This window comes from Dasypus novemcinctus, chromosome 3 (genome assembly GCF_030445035.2).
Source record: "Dasypus novemcinctus isolate mDasNov1 chromosome 3, mDasNov1.1.hap2, whole genome shotgun sequence".
In the NCBI taxonomy this organism is placed as follows: Eukaryota; Metazoa; Chordata; class Mammalia; order Cingulata; family Dasypodidae; genus Dasypus; species Dasypus novemcinctus.
In genome coordinates, this window is record NC_080675.1 from 178,424,005 (window position 1) to 178,445,332 (window position 21,328).

The 21,328-nt window shown below is 38.3% G+C and overlaps 1 protein-coding gene across 3 annotated transcripts in view; it reads left to right on the forward strand.

Moving 5' to 3' along the window:
* HERC2 (HECT and RLD domain containing E3 ubiquitin protein ligase 2) overlaps positions 1–21,328 on the forward strand; it is a 290,972-nt gene that overhangs the window by 208,100 nt on the left and 61,544 nt on the right. For all 3 annotated transcript variants that reach the window (XM_058294806.1, XM_058294807.2, XM_058294808.1), the window contains exons 51-63: positions 1,117–1,225; positions 1,344–1,483; positions 5,509–5,699; positions 6,379–6,484; positions 6,571–6,662; positions 10,605–10,780; positions 12,201–12,312; positions 17,661–17,742; positions 17,852–17,995; positions 20,111–20,201; positions 20,500–20,677; positions 20,864–20,945; positions 21,034–21,205. In XM_058294806.1, the coding sequence (XP_058150789.1) occupies positions 1,117–1,225; positions 1,344–1,483; positions 5,509–5,699; positions 6,379–6,484; positions 6,571–6,662; positions 10,605–10,780; positions 12,201–12,312; positions 17,661–17,742; positions 17,852–17,995; positions 20,111–20,201; positions 20,500–20,677; positions 20,864–20,945; positions 21,034–21,205 (1,675 nt within the window). The remainder of the gene's footprint in view (positions 1–1,116; positions 1,226–1,343; positions 1,484–5,508; positions 5,700–6,378; positions 6,485–6,570; positions 6,663–10,604; positions 10,781–12,200; positions 12,313–17,660; positions 17,743–17,851; positions 17,996–20,110; positions 20,202–20,499; positions 20,678–20,863; positions 20,946–21,033; positions 21,206–21,328) is intronic.

Consider the following 21,328-nt stretch of genomic DNA (forward strand, 5'->3'; position numbering starts at 1 on the left):
CCTAGGGACCACGACAGAGCCCCCCCTGGCCAGTACCCCAGTACCCCCCCCAGCTGTTGTTTTTAATTGTTTCCACTATGAGTATATACTATGGCACACTTTAAAGGTATATAATGTCTACTTCAAAATTGCATGAGGGGAGCAGATGTGGCTCAAGCAGTTGCGCACCTGCCTCCCACATGGGAGGTCCCAGGTTTGGTTTTCAGTGCTTCCTTAAAGAACGAAAACAACAAACAACACAAAGATAAAACCAACCTAAGGGAAGCCAATGTGGCTTAATGGTTGAGTGCCAGCTTCCCATATATGAGTTCCAGGGTTTAATCCCTGGACCCTGGTAACTCAAAAAAAAAATAAAAAATTGCATGAGAAATAATTTAAGTATGAATATGGTTTTGTTTTTTCTTTATAATTTTTTGATGCCATTGAGAGATTGTGTGTGTGTGTTTGTGTGTTTTAACCCTGTGTAAGCTCTATTTCCTTTAGTAGCTGAGATTAGAAAAGAGCACAACAGCGGTACTTCCCCAGTGGGTGGAGTGTTAGTGTTTTTTAGGTTACATAAGAACAAATGGATTATTTAATATTTCACTTCATTTTTATTCATTTAAGGGATTCTTGAAAGCCTTACAAATCGAAACATTTTAAAAGCAGAATTTTGGTTTAGAAGTTAATGTTTTGAGTGGCATATTGCTCTTATCAAAGGATTAAAGAAGTCTTAGCATTATTTTAATGGCATTTTTCTTTTGTAATATATCTTAAGGTACTAAATGGAAGTTTTGACTTGGTTTAATAAAGCAAGAAACAAAAAAAGAAAGCTCTACTTCTTATTGTGGAAAACTTAAATGTGTAAATAAGTAGAGAGGATAGTATAATGTACCTCTGTGTACCCATCAACAAAAATTGTCAACTCGTGGCCAAAATGGTTTCATATCTAATCCTCTCCCTTGTGTATTTTAAAGCTAATCTCTGACATCATGTTATTTCAACCATAAAGTATCTTAGTACATATTTCTAAAAGATAAGTACTCTTTGTAAAACATAACTATGATATAATAAATATCACATGACTAGGTACAGTTTTAATTTTAATACTGGCTTTTTACTGCTGTTCTGCCCTAGCTTTTAGTGCCAATGGAAAGGATGTCATTGTCGACTTTCCTCAGCAGTCTCACTGGACTGGGTTGTTATCAGAAATGGAGTTGGTGCCTAGTATTCATCCTGGAGTTACGTAAGTTTTGACTTTAGGATCATTAGATCTGTTTTGGGAGAAATGGTTGTCTTTTGAATAAAGTTTAATAAATGACTTTGTTTTTTTCTCATCAATTCAATGAATATTTTAAAAACAGGTGTGATGGCTGTCAAATGTTTCCCATCAATGGATCCAGATTCAAATGCAGAAACTGTGATGACTTTGATTTTTGTGAAACCTGCTTCAAGACCAGAAAACATAACACCAGGCATACATTTGGCAGAATAAATGAACCAGGTATGGTAGAATGGTTATGTTCTCTCTTCCATTGGGCACTATTAATGGTGTAATTGTTGTGGATGCAAATGTATGCTATTTTGTTCTTTTAAGGTTCGTATTTTATGGTGAGCTCAGTAAAGCAGAAAAGACAGTGTTCTACTTACTGATGATTTGCTATGTTTATAAGAGTGAGGGAAGGGAAAGTGGGGAATACAAAACTATTTGCTTGTATTTCCATAAAGAAATGTAAGAAGGATCTCAAGAAACTAATAAGTGTTCAGTTGCATAGTGATGTGGAATTGGACTGATGGAGAGTAAGGCTTTTTACTTGTGCTCTTAATATTGTTTTATATTGTTTTGATGAACCACATGAATATATGTTTTTTATATGTTATGTTTTTTAAAAAGATAAGCATTAAATTTTTAAAAATTAGACATGCCATCCTAAAATAGAATAGACAAATAAGAATAAATTGTATCTTATTCACAGGACAAATTGTTACTTTTATTTTTCCCATAGTTATATTTTTGTTTTGAATTGGTTTAGTGAAACAGAGGTAGCAGTCATAGAGAGGTAACATCTTTTAAAATTGTGAAATATAATCTATTTAGAAAAATACGTGAAATAAAAATGTACTACTCAGTGGTTTATCCTAAGGTGGAAACTTGTTAGAACACCAACGCTCAGGGCAAGATAGAGAACATTGCCAGCACCCAGCAGCCCTGTGAGTACCCCTTCCTGGGTACTGACCCCCATTCTCCCTTGATTCTTTTACCACCTACGCCTATGTGCCTCCTCCCTAAACGTGGTTGTTTCATTTGGCTTGGTTTGGAAAATTTTATATGTGAATGCATGAAGTATCTGCTCTCTGTTTCCACCCTAATTTGCTTAAAGTTGTATCAGTGAGTGTCCTCCATGTTGTTGTTTATAGCTAGGATTTGTTCACTTTTACTGATGATAGTATATTACAAATTATATAAATACAGATAGGTAAAATTATATAGAAATGCACAACTTATTTATCCATTGATGGACATTTGAGTTGTTTTAGTTTGATCTGTTTCTGATAATACACGTCTCCATTTGTATGTAAGGTATATAAATCTTCAGCATTAGCAGATTCTATCATATTGTTTGCCAAAGTGATTGTATCTGTCTGCATTCCTCCCAATCATAAATGAGAGTTCTCCTTACTTCATGTTGTTGTAGTTCTCTGTTTTATTCTATTACTGAGTGTATCTTTCTGTCAATAGCACAAGGCTTTAATTACTGTAACTTTATAGTAAGTCTTGATTTCCAGGAGGGCTAATCTTCATCTTACTGGTTGGCTTAGTTGGTCCTTTGCATTTCCACATATATTTTGGTATCAGCTTGTCAAGCTCCTTAAAGTACTTGTGAGAAGTCTGGCTGGAATTGCATCAAGTCTATAAAACAATTTGGGAAGACTTGACATCTTTATAGTGTTGAACATTCTTGTCCATAAACATGGTACATAACCATTCTTTTTGGTTGTTTGTTTAGAGCTTCAATTTATCTTAATATTTTAAAATTTTTCATAGCTGTCTTATACATTTTTAAAACTACTTTATTGAGATATAATTCACAAACCATAAAACTTACCCATTTAGAATGTACAGTTGAGTGGTTTTTAGTATATTCACAAAGTTGTGCAACCACCACCATGTTATGCCATTCCTAATCTGACAGAGCCTGTCCTTTTAGAACATTTACATCATCCCCTAAAGAAACTGTAGACCATTAGTAGTCATTCCCCATTCTCACCTACCACCATAGTTCTCCCCTCCCCTAGTCTCAGGCAACAGCTAATTCCTTTCTGTCTCTATGGATTTGCCTATTCTGGATATTTCGTGTGAGAGGAATCAAACAATATGTGGCCTTTTGTGTCTGGCTTTTTCATTTAGCATAATGTTTTCAGGGTTCATCCATGTTATAATATGTATAACTTCATTGTTTTTATGGCTAGATAATATTTCATTATATCTGTATACCACATTTTGTTTATCTAACATTTGTTGTTTGTTGGACTCTGTTGTTTTCACTTTTGGCTATTGTAAATAATGCCACTGAACATTCATGTACAAATTTCTGTGTGGGCATATGTTTTCACTTTTTTGAGTGTAACCTTGGAGTAGAATTGCTGGATCATATGGTAACTATGTAGTAGATTTTTATGTATTTTATTTTATCCTCCCCCCACCCCCGCTGCTTGCTTGTTGTCTGCTCTCTGTGTCCATTTGCTGTGTGCTCTTCTGTGTTTTAACTTGTCTCCCTTTTTATTGTCACCTTGCTGGGTTGACTCTCTGCGGCGCTTGCATACCAGTGGTGCTCCATGATGCTTGCAGGATGGGTAGCACTCTGTGGTGTGCGGGCGAGCCTGCCTTCACAAGGAGGCCCCAGGACGCAAACCCAGGGCCTCCCATATGGTAGATGGGAGCCCAACTGATTGAGTCACAACTGCTTAAAGTTTTTAAAGAACTGCCAAGCGTTTTCAAAGTGGCTGCATGATTTTATATTTCCATCAGCAATGCATGAGTGTTACAGTTTCTCTGTCCTTGCTAACATTTGCTATTGTCTGTGTTTTTGATTATAGTCATCCTCATGAGTGTGAAATGTCATCTTATTGTGGTTTTAATTTGAATTTCCCTAATGACAAGTGACTAATGATAACTTTATTTTCTTGTGTTTTCTAAACTTTTGCTCCTTCAATACTTCATTCTAGGTGTTTTTTACTAATTATCTCTTCACCTGAGTCTAGTCTGTGGTAATCCTAGTCGTTAATTTTAGTTTATCTTTCTTTATTTTTTTTTTTGTTTTAGGTTTCCACTTATTTGCTATTGTCTTATTTACACATAATAAGCACAGCTATTTTAAAGCCCGTGCCTTATAACTCCAACATCTGGAAACTTTGTGGGTCTATTTCTAATGCCTGTCATTTCTAGTAGATTTTGATGATGTTTTCTTATATTTTCCTGTGCCGTTATGTACTGGACATTGTATTTAAAAATTATTTCTTTAATTAATTTGAGGCCTAAGATGTTATCTTTCTCCAGAGATTGGGGGAGGGAGGGTTGCTCTCCAAGGCAAGTAACTAACAAGGGTAAGTAACTACCCAGGTCCACCTTACTGTATGTTCATTGATTGAGATGCTTTCATGCTGAACTGCCATCTGTACAAATCCTGCCTGAGTCACCCTCATTCCTGGGGTGCTTCTTGTTGGCATTCCAAGTCGAACTGAGGTCTGTTAGGCTTCCTGAGGGGCCCTGGGATCAGTGCCTTTCCTTCACACCCCCAGAAGCCCTGCTCTGCCATTCCTAATCTCACAGAGCCTGTTCTCTGTTGTGTCATTTGATTCTGCTCGTTTGAGGTCCTGACCTCTTTGTTAGGCCCTAGGCCCCAGTCCTGTCCCCTTTACCCACCAAGCTGTCAGAAGTGCCACTTATCCTCCCAGAGGCTCCTCTTGAAATTGCCAGTGCCACTAGGGAAAAGGAGCCACAGATTCATGGGCCACCTCTTTGGTCTCTAAACCTTTCTCAGACTCTCGTCCCATGATTGTTGACTATCTTGTTTACTCTGATGCTTTCAAGATTTATTCATTTATAATAGTTTTGCCCAGCTCTTCTAAGCTGTCCTCAGTGGGATGGTTAGTTGAATTTCCAAATTGGTTTTTGCTTTGTGTTTATAAAAGCATTTTTAATAATGTCTTCTTCAAGCACTGTTGCTAAACTTTTCCCCATTTTATATGTATCTTTCTGCCTGAAATATTTTACTCTGCGTCTTTTTACTTGAGAGATTTAAGTGGAATACAATCACGTGATTATGTGAACTTGACCTCATAAACAAGCATTTTGATTATGTGTTTTGAACCCATCGTTAGGTATTTATTAGCTCATTTTAATTTGAAAACTTTCTGTTGGTCTGTAAGTAAAAAGCTATCACTCTGTAATATTCTTTATTTTGTGATCATCAAGATTCTGCCCCTCTTCAATACTTATTAACCCTCTTTCTGACTAATGCAAAACAGGGCAGTCTGCAGTGTTTTGTGGCCGTTCTGGAAAGCAACTGAAGCGTTGTCACAGCAGTCAGCCAGGAACGCTGCTTGACAGCTGGTCGCGCATGGTAAAGAGCCTGAATGTATCGTCCTCGGTGAACCAGGCTGCGCGCCTGATTGATGGCAGCGAGCCCTGCTGGCAGTCTTCTGGGTCACAGGGAAAGGTAGTTTGCAGTAGCATCTCATCAGAAAATGTTTTGTTTTAGATAGGTTGCCCTTCAGAGTTTCAACATAAACTTGGAAAATGTTTAAAATACTCGGGCTACCTGTCAGTACTCATTTTGTATTTTAAGGAGTAAATTATTTTAAAGTTATGTGGGTAATACACCATTCAATTTTTATTTTCAGAGAACATTGTAGGTAACAGATTTTACCTAACTGACCAATTTATAGAGGGTTTTCCCCTTTTCCCACATAAAATGTACTGAATTTTTGTTCAACCTCTGGCTAGATTTTTTGGGATACAGTCAAACAAACGTGTTGAACTTTAAAATGCTACAGTAATTGCACTTACGTTTGTTATACCTCATCTGGACATAGAGCTCAGTCTTGACTTTTTTTCCATCTTGACACTAGTGTTTTCTGTTACCCACTCCTTGTGGGTTAAAAAGACCACATTAGATTGGGAGTCCATCAGTACTTCTCTTCTGGGCTTAGAGTGAGACTTTCTTCTAAGAAGCAAGTAATTAATTAAAATACTCTTGTTTCTTCTATGTAAAAGGCAAAATTTACCCTTGCATGTCAAAATATTTAAAATCTCATGTAAAATCAAGCTTTAGTGATAGTATTATAGTAGCTAAATTATAGCTGAATTTTATTAACTGAGAATTTTTTTTTTTAAAGCATTGGATTCGTTTGGAGATTTTCCCAGATGTCCTTGTTCATAGATTGAAAATGATAGTAGATCCTGCTGACAGTAGCTACATGCCTTCTCTGGTTGTAGTGTCAGGTAATCAAGTTAGTTTACTAAAAAAGGAGTATCTTTTATTATATAACAAAAACTTCTTTGATTCCATTGCTTTTTTCCCCCTATAGGTGGAAATTCCCTAAACAACCTCATCGAACTAAAGACAATCAATATTAACCCCACTGACACCACAGTGCCCCTTCTGAGTGACTGCACAGAGGTCAGTGACTAGGATCATGCTCTTGCTGATGATTTGCAAATGTTTAGACTGATAGTAGGGGTGTGACTTGTAGGCCATTTCTTTACTAACATCGAGCTCATTTTCTCTGCCTCTTAATTGATTGTATTTGCTTTGAAATTTGGTAAGTACACACCTAAATTTACAATTGATCAACTGAAATTTGGAAAGGAAGCAGAGTAATTTCATCCTCATTGTCTTTCATAACAAGTACAGGTAAGGCTCCTTAACAAAACTAAACTATCAGGCATTTCAAGTGCTGTTTGCACCAAGCACAGTAGATTTTGTGGTGGTGTTTCCTCAGTACCTGTGAGTTTCTGGCTGTGTATGTGACATTGACATTTGCTTTTTTGTTGTCACACCTGTTGGCATCAAGTGCTTCCTTTTTGTTTTGGTTGGTAATAAGGTAATGTTCAAAAATTAACCCAAATTTAATGTAACAATTTTGTCTAGGAGAAATCATTTCTTTTAAATAGTATCCCAGAATTGCAGATTAGTCGGCGGCGGACTTCACCCAGTGGTTAGGGCATCCGTCTACCACATGGGAGGTCCACGGTTCAAACCCCGGGCCTCCTTGACCCGTGTGCAGCTGGCCCACGTGCAGTGCTGATGCGCCGCAAGGAGTGCCCTGCCACTCAGGGGTGTCCCCCGCGTAGGGGAGCCCCACGCACAGGGAGTGTGCCCCGTAAGGAGAGCCGCCCAGTGCGAAAGAAAGTGCAGCCTGCCCAGGAATGGCACCGCACACATGGAGAGCTGACACAACAAGATGACGCAGCAAAAAGAAACACAGATTCCCGTGCCGCTGACAACAGAAGCAGACAAAGAAGACGATGCAGCAAAAAGACACAGAGAACAGACAAGTGGGGTGGGGGTGGGGGGGGGAGGGGAGAGAAACGAATAAATAAATATTTAAAAAAAAAAAGAATTACAGATTAGTCAAACGATTTCTCTGAAATCTTTCAGTAGATTTTCACAATATTTAAAAAAAATATTATTTTCTCACACTATTTTAGTAAATTAATACATTTAAAATAATACTAATTGACATTTATCTCTACTACCTAAACTGTCTTATGAATACTGACTTGGTAAAATGATAGTGGAATAAAATATCAAAAATCTAATAAAGTTAATTATGAGTCAGGAGTTAGTTTTTAAAATTTTTTATTTTTTAAAAATTTATTTATTTCTCCTGCCCTCATTGCTTATGCTCACTGTGTCTGTTGTGTACTCATCTTCTTTTTAGGAAGCACTGGGAAACGAACCCAGGACCTCCCATATGGGAGGGAGGTACCTAATCACTTGAGCCATCTCCATTCCCGCTTATTGTGTCTCTCAGTATGTTTTCCTCCTTGTGTTTCTTGTTGTGACTTCTTGTTGTGTCATCTTGCTGCGCCAGCCCATCATGTTAGCTTGCTGTCTTGCTAGTCGTCTTTAGGAGGCACCGGGAACCAAACCCAGGGCCTCCCATGTGGTAGGTGGAAGCTCAATCACTTTTCCACATCTGTCCCAGGAGTTTATTTTTGAATTACTAAATGTTCACCATTCATTCTCAAATATAATTTTTTTGTCATATATTGAGCCATTAATATACCAATGTTTTTAACAAATGAGTTAAATTATCAAGTTATAAAAATAAAAGTATTGAATTTTTCTGAGAATGCATACTATTGAATTTTAGTGAATTTTACTATTAACTTATTGCCAAATAACTAAATGTACCTGGTAGACCGTCTGAGAATTTTGGAATTTTAATGATATTACTATTTTTGCTTTCAAACATTATTATTTATTATATTAGCCTTAATCTAAGAAATTTTCAATTTAAAGCAATTTTATTGTGCACTATTTGATAAGTACAAAATAGTGCATATCATTTATATGAGAAATATGAGGTATTGTAAATAAACAAACTCATGACTGACTCTCTGGTTCCCCAATCAACTTAAGGACATGAATATTACTATCACTGGGAGCCTACTGGACCTCCTGTGAAGCAGTGCCTTTACTACAAAAATGGCTTACTTTGGAATTTTCTAATATTGTCGACCAAAAGTCAACAAGAGTATAGTGAAATTTTCTAATATTGTTTACCAAAAGTCGACAGTAGTATAGTCAACTCCCATCTGTCTGTCACCCAACTTAACATTTATTAACATTTTTGCTAGTTGTGCTTCCTAATCTTCCTCCATGTCTCTCCACCCCTGCTTCTGCCCTACTCTTCACAGTGTTTGAACGCAATTTCTAGACTTGATCTTATTTCCATAGTAAATATTTTGATATTCATTTATAATATATAAAGACTTTAAATATATAAGCACAATGTCAGTTCACCTAACAGTTATTCTTAAATATCGTATAATATCCAGTCACTGTTCAAATTTTCCCAGTTATTCTGTAAATGCTCTTTTGCAGTTGGTTTGTATAGATTATGATTCTCTTGTTGTCTTAATTCTCTTAGTGTTTCCTTGCTAAATAAAACAAGGAAACTGGGTCATTTTTTTCCTGTAGAATTCTTCATATTCTCAATTTGGCTTTTGTAATCCCATGGTTTAGTTCACCCTGTGTTTCCTTTGAAGTCCTCAGTAGATCATAAGGTTTAATCAAATCTACTTTCACCAGGTAAAAGTACTTGGTAGCATTGTGTGCTTCCTGCTGCATTCCTATTTGACTCCATGATATGCAGGCAATAGAGGGATTATTGTCAGGGATACAACAGGGCTGCGGGCTCCCAAATCTTGGACCTGGGGCATTTCATAGTGAATGGCAAAGGCATAACAGACAGAGGCCAGACCTTGTTTGGATTCTGGTTTGAGCAAGCCAACAATTAAAAGACATTTATGAGATAATCAGAAACACTTGGTCATTTTTAGTATTTTAGATGGTTAGGGACATTTTTTTTTTTTTTTTAGCTATGATGATAGTATTGTGGAAATGTATAAAAAATTGTCCTTATCTCTTAATAATAAAGCATTGAAACAGTATGATGCCTAGAATTTTCTCTGAGATAAGCCATATATCTAAAGGATTTATTGTATGTTCATAATTGTTGAACTGAGTGATGGGTTTACTTAGGTTCTTTATATTATTTTCTCTAATTTATGTTTATTAAAATGTGATGTGGGGGCATTTGTCCTAAGTGATATTGCAGGGACAGATGCTGGACATTATATATCCCACCATAACCCACTGAATGGACTTGGGAGAGTGTAAACTACAGTGTAAACTATTATCCATGTGGTGCAGCAGTGCTCCAAAATGTTTTCACCAAATGCAATGAATGTGCCACAATGATGAAAGAAGTTGTTAATGTGGGAGGAGTGGGGTGGGGGTGTGTGTGGGGTATATGGGAACTTCTTATATTTTTTAATGTAACATTTTTTGTGATCTATATCTTCAAAAAAAATACAATTAAAATGATGGGGGGTGGGGAGATGGAAAGTGGGGTTTATGGGAACATCTTATGTTTTTTAATGTAACATTTTCTGTGATCTATTAACTTGAGAAAAAGATAATTAAGAAATAAAATAAAATTTAAAAAATATCTTTATTGTATTTTAGAAATTATGTAGGTGTTGTGAGTACCTGGCATTTTATCTCTTTCTTAGTTACTATCTCTTGATTTAAGAAAGCTCTAAGAGAGAAAAGTTTGAAGTCATTTAATACGGCTCTCATGATATTTAATTCCTGTAAGGGAACCAATGTGAGTCCCATGCCTTGCATTAGTACAATAGATGAATTAATAACTTCTTTTGAAGGCAAAACCCTACTGGATGTGGCTGCATCAACTTTGCCAAACTTACTTGATATTCTCAGAACTTAAAGGAACTTTAACAGTTCATGCATTCCACATCTGAAGCCTCTTGCTGTCTAGTTAAACTGCATAATGTTTGAAAGTCTGTAGCTCGTTGTTTTTGTGTCTAGTATCACAGATATATTGAAATTGCGATAAAGCAGTGCAGGAGCTCGGGAATTGATTGTAAAATTCATGGTCTCATCATACTGGGACGGATTCGTGCAGAGGAAGAAGATTTGGCAGCCGTCCCTTTCTTAGCTTCAGATAATGAGGAGGAAGATGATGATAAAGGCAACAGTGGAAGGTAAGGTCATTTGTTATTGACACTCACTTATATTCTGCCTCATTACAAAATTCTAACTTTCAAAAGTAAATAGTTAGAATGTATCTCATAATGATAGTAGTTTTATGCCCATAGTAATGTTTAGTAAAGTTTTGTTGAGTTTTAAAAAATGATAATTTAAATTTTATTTTTAGAAAATATTTAATGTAGAAATGTATTATATTTAGAAAAATACAGTTAAAACACTGAAATAAAAATGTTTAATTTTTCTACCTGAAATATCACAATTAGTATTTTTGTTTATGCCTTTCTCAGTTTTTTTCCTCTGTCCATAAATGTATTTTCCTATGGAAATGGCATGGCATGGTATATGTATTTATAGCTTTTGTTGCTTACTATTTTATCATTAACTTTTATCCATATCATTAGTTTTCTTTTTTATTTTTTTATTTTAAGGTGGTACCGTGGATTGAACCTGGGATCTCTTACAAGGGAAGCAGGTGCTCAACCACTGAGCTACATCTGCTCCCCATTAGTTTTCTATAGCGTACTTTTTATTTAGTGCAGGATTTCATCCTATATCCTAATTCAACCAAACTAACAACCAAGAAAATCTGTCTCTTTTACTTTGTGGGTTTCGTCAGGTTCAAGAATTGGAGGGCTTTGGCTACTGTTGATTAAACTTCCAGCCTTTTGAGGACAGGTCAGGAAATGGGACAAGCAAGGAAGAATAAACTAGCTGATCAGTACCTCAAGAGCCTGTCCAGGCCAGAGCAGGTCTCTGGGAGAATACAGAATTTGAGACCTCCAAGCCAGCTGCCCAGAGGTCAGACGTTCTTGCCGGTGTCATTGGCAGATGGGCTCAGGTAGAGGATGTAAAGGAAGAAAACAGTATTTTGGCCCTGAGGTCATGTATCTATGTCTGTTTTATTTTTCCTTTGGGGGCAAAAAAAACAATAGCAATAAATGACTAAACAGATGTCTAGTTTTAGGGATATTACCACACTGCCAGTCTAGTCTCAGTGGTGGCTACTGGGGTCATTTAGCAAATGTTTTCTACAATTGTATTCATAGTAGTTGTGAGTCATGGTAATTGAAGGGGATTGCTTTGCATCATCAAAACAGTGATGTTCAACTTCCTGTTTAAGAAGAAAGAAAAATGCATTGCGTGTATTTAGAAAGGCTTCTATCAAAGAAATAAACAAAACACCAAAATAAAATTCTGGTATTAAAAGGTAGCATGCTGATGTCTAGAAAATTCAGCTCTCTAAGACACTTAACTCCTGTTCATACTCAGGGTTTTATTGTATTAAAACAAAACTTTTTAAGAGTTTCTGGTAGTAGCCATTCAACTTTGAGAGCATGTGATTGCCTTCTCTCTCCCCCACCGCCTTCCCATATATATAACCTTTATTTCTGTCTCTATTTTTCCTTTGGTTAGTCTTATTAGAAAGAAGTCTTCAGGGTTGGAATCAGCAGCTACAATAAGAACCAAAGTGTTTGTATGGGGACTGAATGACAAGGACCAGCTGGGTGGACTGAAAGGCTCTAAGGTATCTTCCCCTCCACTCTGAGATTCCATTTTCTCTTGTTGTCACTTAACTGAGAAGGATATTTGCTTGTACTTTAGTCTGAGAGAAATTAAGCAACAATAGTAAAACCTCTTCCGAAGTTTCTATAATGGTTTTACCTTCTGCTTTAGTTTCTAGGCTGCTCAAGCAAATACCATGAAACGGGTTGGATTAAACAACAAATTTATTTGCTCATGTTGTTGAAGCTAAGGGAAACTCAAAATGAACTGTCATCAAGGCAGTGTTTTCTTCCTGAAGACTTATGTTCTGCCTCTGTCTACCTGTGAGCCTTGGTCCTGGGCTCCTGTGTCACATGGCAATGTCCTGGCTCCTCCCTTCTCTTCTGGGTTCCATTGACCTTCAGTTTCTTGCTTCCTATGGTTTTCTGTTTGTCTGAATATTATTCTGCTTTCTAGTAAGAGGATTAAGACTCATCCTGATTGGGCTGGGCCACACCTGTAATGAAGTAATCTCATCAAAAGGTCCTACTTACAATGGGTTCCTATCCACAGGAATGGATTAGATTTAAGAACATGTTTCTCTGGGGTACATACAGCTTCAGGCACACACACTCCTCTGGACCCCAAAAGATATGTTCTTTCTATATGCAAACTGTGTTCTTCTATCACAACATCAAAAGCCTTAAGAGATTTCAGAAACAATGCCCTGACCCTTCTAAGTACTAGCACAACTCTCTTCAAGCACTGGGATGAAGGCTTCCACTCTCTCAGAGCACTGGGGTGGCAGCCTGGCTCTATGTACATGCTAGAGCATAGACCCCACCATCTCTGAGCATTGGGGGGGCAGCACTTCCTGAACAATGGGACGGAAGGCGTGCCCTCTCCAAGGGCCAGAGTATACTCAACCTTCCTGCGCACATGGGTGGGCCCGCTCTGTTGGCCTGAGGAAATGCGATATCTTCTGTCCAGACCTCAGCTTCCATGCTTCTGCCCTGGAAGTGATTCTTCATTCAATTTTCCCTTTCTCTGTCCCTTTTAGTCCAGGTTGGCAGTGGTTCCATTCATACACATTATGCAAAAAACTTTTTGGTTTTGCATGTGGTTTACAGGGGTCCAAACATCAGACAATTAACTGTCTAATCTTATCTTCCCCTGAAGTGGCTGGCTGGATCCATGTTTAATTAAACCCTTAAATGGAGCACTAACCTCTGGGGACTTACTTTCCAGAAGCCCAGAGTATTCCAGCCCATCAGTTTCTGGTTTCTTTGTGCTTGACAGTCAGTTTTCAGCTTATCTCTTCCTTCTCACATTGTACTATAAGCTGCAAGGAGAAACCATACTGTACTTTTCATACTTATCTTCAGCTAAATAACCCAAGTTCTTTGCTTTCAAGTTCTACGCTCTAACCTACATCAGAACTCTATTTTGGCAAGTCCTCTGCCGCCTTAAAATAAGAATCAAAAAAAGGAAAAAAGGAAAACACACAAAAACAAAAAATAATGAAAATAAGAAAAAAAGAATAACAAAACAAAAGGATTTTCTTTCCTCTAGTTTCTAATAATACAGTCATCATTTCCCTCTTAGACATCACTGAAACTACCTATAATGTCCTTATTTCTTCCAACAGTCTCTTCGAAGCAATCTAGTTCTTTTCTATCAAACACTGCATAATTCTTCCAGCCTCTACCCATTACCCAATTCCAAAGCCATTTTCACATTTTTAGTATTTGCAGTAGCACCACCCCACTCTCCTGATGATGCCAAAATCTGTATAATCAGAGTTCTCTAGCAAAACAGGGAGGAGATATATGTGTGTATGTGCACACATGTGTATATACATACATATGTGTATATTATGTAAATATTATGAGTTCTTTTTGTAGAAATTGACTCATGGGAGTGTAGGGATAAGCAAGTCCAAATTCCCTAGGGCAGGCTGCAAGCTGGGAACTCAGGTGAAGGTTTTTGATGAATTCCCTAGGAGAAGGTGGCTGGTTGAAATGGAAGTGGGAATTCTCCTTTCTGCTGCTGAAATCATCACTTTGCCTTTTATTTATTTTTTTATTTTTTCAACCCCCTTCCCACCATCCTGCTGTTTTTGCTGTCTGTGTCCATTTGCTGTGTGATCTTCTGTGTCTATTATCTTTTTGTCTTCTCTTCTTGTTTTCTCCTCTAGGATTCAGTGGGATTTTACCCTGGGGACCTCCGATGTGGAGAGAGATTTCCTGTCACTTGTACCACCTCAGTTCCTATTTTTCTGTTGCATCTTGCCTTGACTTTCCCCTTTGTGTCTCTTTTTTGTTGCATCATTATCTTGCTGCATGGCTTGCTGTATGGGCTCTTGGCTTCCTGCACGGGCACTGGCTTGCCACGCAGGTGCTGGCTTGCCACAGAGGTGCTGACTTGCCACCCAGGTACGCCTTTACCAGGAGGCCCCGGATCGAACTTGGGTCCTCCCATGTGGTAGATGGAAGCCCAGTCACTTGAGCCACACCTGCTTCCCCTCTTCTCCTTTTAAAGCCAAAGCCTTCAACTGATTGGATGAGCTGTCTCTCATTGTTGAAGGCAATCCCATTAGTTGATTGTAAATGTAATCAGCCATGCATTCAACCTATTAATAATTTAAATCCACAAAATGTCCTTAAGTGCTTGCTTGACCCAATAATTGGACAGCAAAATCTGACCAAGTTGACACAGGATCATAACTATCATACGTTCTGTTTGTTTTTTTAATACAAATAGAAATAATTTTTCTGAAGCGATTCTTTTTTTTTTTTTAAAGATTTATTTTATTTATTTCTCCCTTCCCCCCCCCCCCGTTGTCTGCTCTGCTCTCTGTGTCCATTTGCTGTGTGTTCTTCTTCGTCTGCTTGCATTATCCAGCGGCATTGGGAAACTGCATCTCTTTTTTTGTTGTTGTTGTATTTTCTTGCTGTGTCAGCTCTCTGTGTGCGCGGCACCACTCCTGGGTGGACTGCACTTCCCCCCCCCCCCCCCCCCACACGGTGCAGCTCTCCTTATGGGGCACACTCCTTGCATGTGGGGCACCCCTGCGTGGGGGCATCCCTGCATAGCATGGCACACCTTGGCACAGCAGCACTGTGCATGGACCAGCTTACCTCGTGGTTCAGGAGGCCCTGGGGAACTAACCCTGGAAATCCATATGGTAGATGGACACTCTATCAGTTGAGTCACGTCCGCTTCCCTGAAGCAATTCTTGATGTGAACTAATGGATCTTAGGAAATTTAGTTTCTGAAAAACTTTGTTGTATGGAAAATATTGCTCTTTAGATATAGTTACAGTATTGCTTTAAAAAATAAACTAGAATATGTAGTTTTGAAAATACTTGATGAGTGCGTAGAGGAATATTATGGACTGTTAATATCTGTATCCTGCCTTCAGTACAGTTAAAATTTTTATTTACCATAATCAAAATAAGTTAAACGCCATAGTGGTACAAAGTTGAGCAAGATGTGATTCATGTCCTCTAGGCGCTTGGTGCCTCAGGTATTCCAGCATGAAATACCCTCTGTAGAGACATAGTACTTTGTGAGCACAGAGAAGCAAGCAAACACACACATACATCCTCTTCTCTAGAGGGGCTTGTTTTGGGTCAAGGCCACCATGTTCTTATTTGCCTCGTTGAGTTGTGAAACTGGAGCTGCTGAGTTATAAATTCTGTGCTTATAATATACTTAATTCTGTAGCTTCTTGGATGAAAGATTAATTTGTCAGGTATTTTAAGTTGCTTAGAAAGACCAGACTTTTCTAATAGTAGATATAAGAAATTATGTATTTGACCTAGAGTTGAATTCACTGACCCTTATATTACTTGGTGACTCTTGTCTAAGGGACCATAAAACAAATTCCTCCAAGTTTAGTGCCTAGAAAGTTTCTCTTCAGGTAAGCATCTCTTCTTCCTTTTAGTGTTCTATGAGCTATCACTACCATAAGTTCCCTTCGTACCTTCATTGTAAGAACTTAGAACTAAATTGAGCACTCATTTATTTTAACTCTCTCCTCTAAGGTACAATTCATTTTCTTCCTTTTTGGACAGTTTTGAATTATTTGTGTTTTAAGGCACCTGAACTCCATTTTGAAAGTTGGTACAGAGAATATTATGAACGCCTTAGCTGTGACAGTGGCTGGCTATCCAGGGATTTCGTTGGGTGTCCGCCATTTCTAGAAACCCATGACCTTGGTCGCGGTCTTAAATAGCATTTCACATCAAGTGTTGGATTCGGCATTCCATAATTATCATATAAATCCTTTCTACCATTGTAATAGTGACTAGACATTTCTGATACGTGGAGAATCATAAAGATTTTCTTGGACAAGGGCTACAAGAATAATTAATTCATCCCCATTTTCTTATTTTGCCCAAGTGCTGCTGATGCAAAGTACCAAAAGTGGGTTGGCTTTTATAATGGGAATTTTATTTGGGGTAAAAGCTTAGAGTTCCGAGGCTGTGAAATGTCCAAGTCAGGGCATCAGCAGAAATGCTTTCTCACCAGATTTTGGCTAGTGGTGATCCTGGCATCCTGCCACATGATGAGGCAAAATGGCAGCTGAGCTCTGCTAAAGTACCTGCCTTCCCCTCCTTGCTGTGGGTGATCAGGCATATGGCTCTTCTCTTCAGCCCAGTCTCTTGGGGCTTCCTACTTCAAGTGATCCTTGAGTCCTCTCTCACACATGGCCAGGTCAAAATGGCAGTTCTCTTTTTTTTGTGTATCTCTTTATGTCTCTTATGTCTCTTATATATATAAGGCTCCAGTAAGAGGGCAGAGACCCAACTTAAGTCATGCCTCACCGGCGTAATCCAATCAAAAGTGATCTACTCAAGTGATCTAATCAAGGTCCCTTAACCAAACCTAATGCAAACAAAGGGTCTTAAACCCACAGGAATGAATTAGTTAAAAAACATGCCTTTTTTTTTTTTTTTTTAGATTTACCAAATGGAACTGTCACACCCATTTAAAATGGGAATTTTAAGCTTATAATTTCTTAGAGATGTTAGAATAAAAGATAATGATCAGGACATAACTTGAAATAAAGTGTATTTACCAGATGTCATTTTTCAACCTTTTATTTGAAAATCTTTAAATGAATCCAAGTAGAACGAATAAGACTGTAAACTCTTGTGTCCCTTGTACCAGCGTCAACAGTCATCAGTGTTTCTCTCCTGTTTTATTTCAAAGTAAATAAATTCATCCTTAAATATTTTGGCATCTATCTAAAAGATAAAAACTCCTTTTGTTAATATAACTGTATAAACAGTAATTCCTTGTATCATTGAATAAGGTTACTTTAAATTTTCAAAGTATAAATTATCTTTTCCTTCTTTTGCTTTTAAAAATATCCTGTTCTAGATAAAGATTCCTTCATTCTCTGAGACCTTATCTGCTTTGAACGTAGTACAGGTGGCTGGTGGTTCTAAAAGTTTGTTTGCAGGTATGATTACTCAAATATTTAAATTTAAAAAATTTTATGCTTAACATCAGATATGTAATTGTTATCATTTGAAATGTGAGTCCTTTTCCTTCCTTCTTGTTTCTTACAGTGACTGTGGAAGGGAAAGTGTATGCATGTGGAGAAGCCACCAATGGACGGTTGGGGCTGGGCATCTCCAATGGGACAGTGCCCATTCCTCGACAGATTACGGCCCTCAGCAACTACGTGGTCAAAAAGGTGGCTGTTCATTCAGGTATGCACCCAACGTTTCTACTTGTGATTCATTCAGGTATGCGCCCAGTGTTTCTACTTGTGCTCAGTCAGGTATGTGCCCAGCATTTCTACTTGTGGTTCATTCAGGTACATGCTCAGTGTTTCTACTTGTGGTTTTTTCAGGTATGAGTCCAGCATTTCTACTAGTAAGGATAATTCTATAGCTTATACTCTGCAGGGTCTTTAAATAATTTCCCTAAGGTATCCTGGGGTTCTTTGTCAGGTTTCCTTTTAGTAATAAAAGTTGGATAATGTAAGTCTTGGGATTGTGTGAAATTTATCATTTCTAAACTAGGCTTTTTACAGTCACTGGCATTTCCAGTGTGTGAGCATACCCTTCCAAGCAAGGAGTTATAAATCTGTGGTCTGGTTCATAGCATCTGTGGAATCATAAATAAAAGCCTGTGTTTAAATATATGTTATCTTTCTGGACAGAAAATTTATAACTTTCATCACTTTTCTAAAAATATCTGTGAACCTCATGGTGAAAAAGATCCTTAAAGCCATCATGCTCCTTCTCTTTGGTAAACCTTTATCGAGTATTATTTGGAACCTCTGTACTTGGCCTGTAGGGAAAAGAGCTGAAGTAGATAAAAGCTTATTTCCTGTCTGTATTCAGTAGGGTTAGGTTTAGCCATTGTAACAGAAGTTCCAACCAATAATGGCTTCAGTGAATAAAAGTCAATTTTTCACCTATGTAAAAAGTCTGGAGATGAGAGTCCAGGGCCAGTCGGGCAGCTCCATGTCATTGAGGACCCAGGCTCCTTCCTTCTCCATCTGTTGCGTCATCTTGTTGTGTCAGCTCTCCACATAGGCCATCTCGCTTTCACCAGGAGGCCCTGGTAACCTAAGTTACCTCTACAGTGCTAATCCTCAAGTCCAAGTTCCAGACACAAGTAGGAAGACTCAAGCACAAGACAGGCGTTTCTCCCAACCCCCTTCAGGTCCCTTTAAAGAGCATTTCTAGAATCCTCACTTCTATTGCCTGTCAGTTGTGATCTCCTCTGAGCAGGAAGACCGGGAAGTGTAGTTTTTAGTTGAGTACATTGTTGCTTGCTAATATGGGGGTTCTGTTGGTAAGGAAGCAGGAGAAGGGTTTCGGGTGGATTCAGGGCCCTGGCTGCCTTGCTGTCCTCAGGAGCCTGGGAGCTAGTCTGGGACACAGGCGTATAGGAGAGGCTGTCTTTAAGACAGTGTTCTTGAATCCTGAGGCAGAGGAGGGGGATGAACTGGGAAAGTCTTCCATGCGAGGAAAAGAACATGAACTCATGTTTTAGAAAGGGTGTGTAGGAGGCCTTAATGGTAACTGATGGTTCTTTTATTTTAGTAAGTCCACTGGTTAGAGTGCATTTCTCAAAAGCTTACCCTGTTGTTGTATTTAACAATTTGTCTGATCACAAATATATTTAAAAAAATTATTTATTTATGCCCCCTCCCCACACTGCCACTTGTGCTCGCTCTCTGCTCTGTGTCCATTTGCTGCATGTTCTTCTGTGTCTGCTTGTCTTTTCTTGTCATCATCTCTTTAGGAAGCACTGGGAACTGATCCCGGGACCTTTGGATGTGGGGAAGAGGCATTCAATTGCTTGAACCACCTTAGCTCCCTGGTTTGTTGTGTCTCTCACTGTCGCTTCTCTGTATTTCTTTTCTGTTGGGTCATGTTGTTGTGCCAGCTCTCCGCATAGGCCATCTCGCTTTCACCAGGAGGCCCTGGGAACCTAACCTGGGACTCTCCATATGGTAGATGGGAGCTCAATCGCTTGAGCCACATCCACTTCCCAATATATTTATTTTCACATTTTCCAATGAAATTTTTAATATATTTAACATAGTATTAATATGAATCCTATTAATAATAACTTGCATTATTCAATCTCTTTTTTTGCAAATAAAATTCTTTGTAGGAATTCAAATTTGTAATAATTAATAAAGTTGACAACTTCTTTTGTCACCCAGAATGCTTTTTATAACTGTTTGCTCATTTATTCAAAACATATTCAGTGTTGTATGCTGTCTGCTAGGCAGCATAGGTAGTCATCCTGGGCACTTAGTGTGAAACAACTTTTGGGAGAACATGTCTGTGTGGATGTTGCAGGTGGCCGGCATGCTACAGCTCTGACTGTCGATGGAAAAGTGTTTTCATGGGGTGAAGGAGATGATGGAAAGCTCGGACACTTCAGCAGGATGTAAGGATATTTTCTTCAGTCTTACTAATAAGCAGTTAGTGGTAATAATGGTGACTATTTACATTTTGTTACTTTTGCACAAAATGAAAATAGGATAGGTTATTTATATAAACAAATGTTTAAAAATTTCAAAATATTAGTTAATGTGATTGGGTCTTACATTTCTGTTTTAAGGTTTGATAGTTAAATTGATCTATAAATGTTTTGACTAAATGTGGATCAGTATAGATCTCCTTGTTTTTTCTACTCTAAAAAAGGATAGATTGATTATAGAAAGTATAATTTAATCTTGTTTCAGGAACTGTGACAAGCCAAGGCTGATAGAGGCTCTGAAAACCAAGCGGATACGGGACATTGCCTGTGGGAGCTCTCACAGTGCTGCTATCACTTCCAGTGGGGAACTGTACACCTGGGGCCTTGGAGAGTATGGCCGGTTGGGACATGGGGATAACACAACACAGCTGAAGCCCAAAATGGTGATTATACACACTTTTGTTGCTTACAGAAAGCTTACCAGCTGATGATTTCAAGAGAAGCTAAGCATCGAGTCTAGGAAAGTTCATAGAGATATGCCTTGTTGGCTTTCAGTCTGTGGGGAAAAAAATTCCATTGCTTTCTCAGTGCCTGTGTTTGATTCTGTTTTTAAATTTGTAATTGAGTAGGTGAAAGTCCTTCTGGGTCACAGAGTAATCCAGGTTGCATGTGGAAGTAGAGATGCACAGACTCTGGCTCTGACCGATGAAGGTAAGCTACTGTTAGGATTATGCTAAGCTTCTGGGTGGATAGCAACGTTATGAAGCAGTAGTCTAAAGTTGTGTTTTTTTTAACCTAGGTTTGGTATTTTCCTGGGGTGATGGTGACTTTGGAAAACTGGGCCGGGGAGGAAGTGAAGGCTGTAACATTCCCCAGAACATTGAAAGACTAAATGGACAGGGGGTTTGCCAGATTGAGTGTGGTGCTCAGTTTTCCTTGGCTCTTACGAAGTCAGGAGTAGTGTGGACATGGTACGTAAAATCCTCCTTATCCCGGAGGGTCTTGTAGCTGTGCAGTTGTGGGCAGGGAGTATCTGCCCACCTCCCCTGGTGAATTGTTAAACCTTCATTTTCTTATATTGGTTGGGTTTAGTG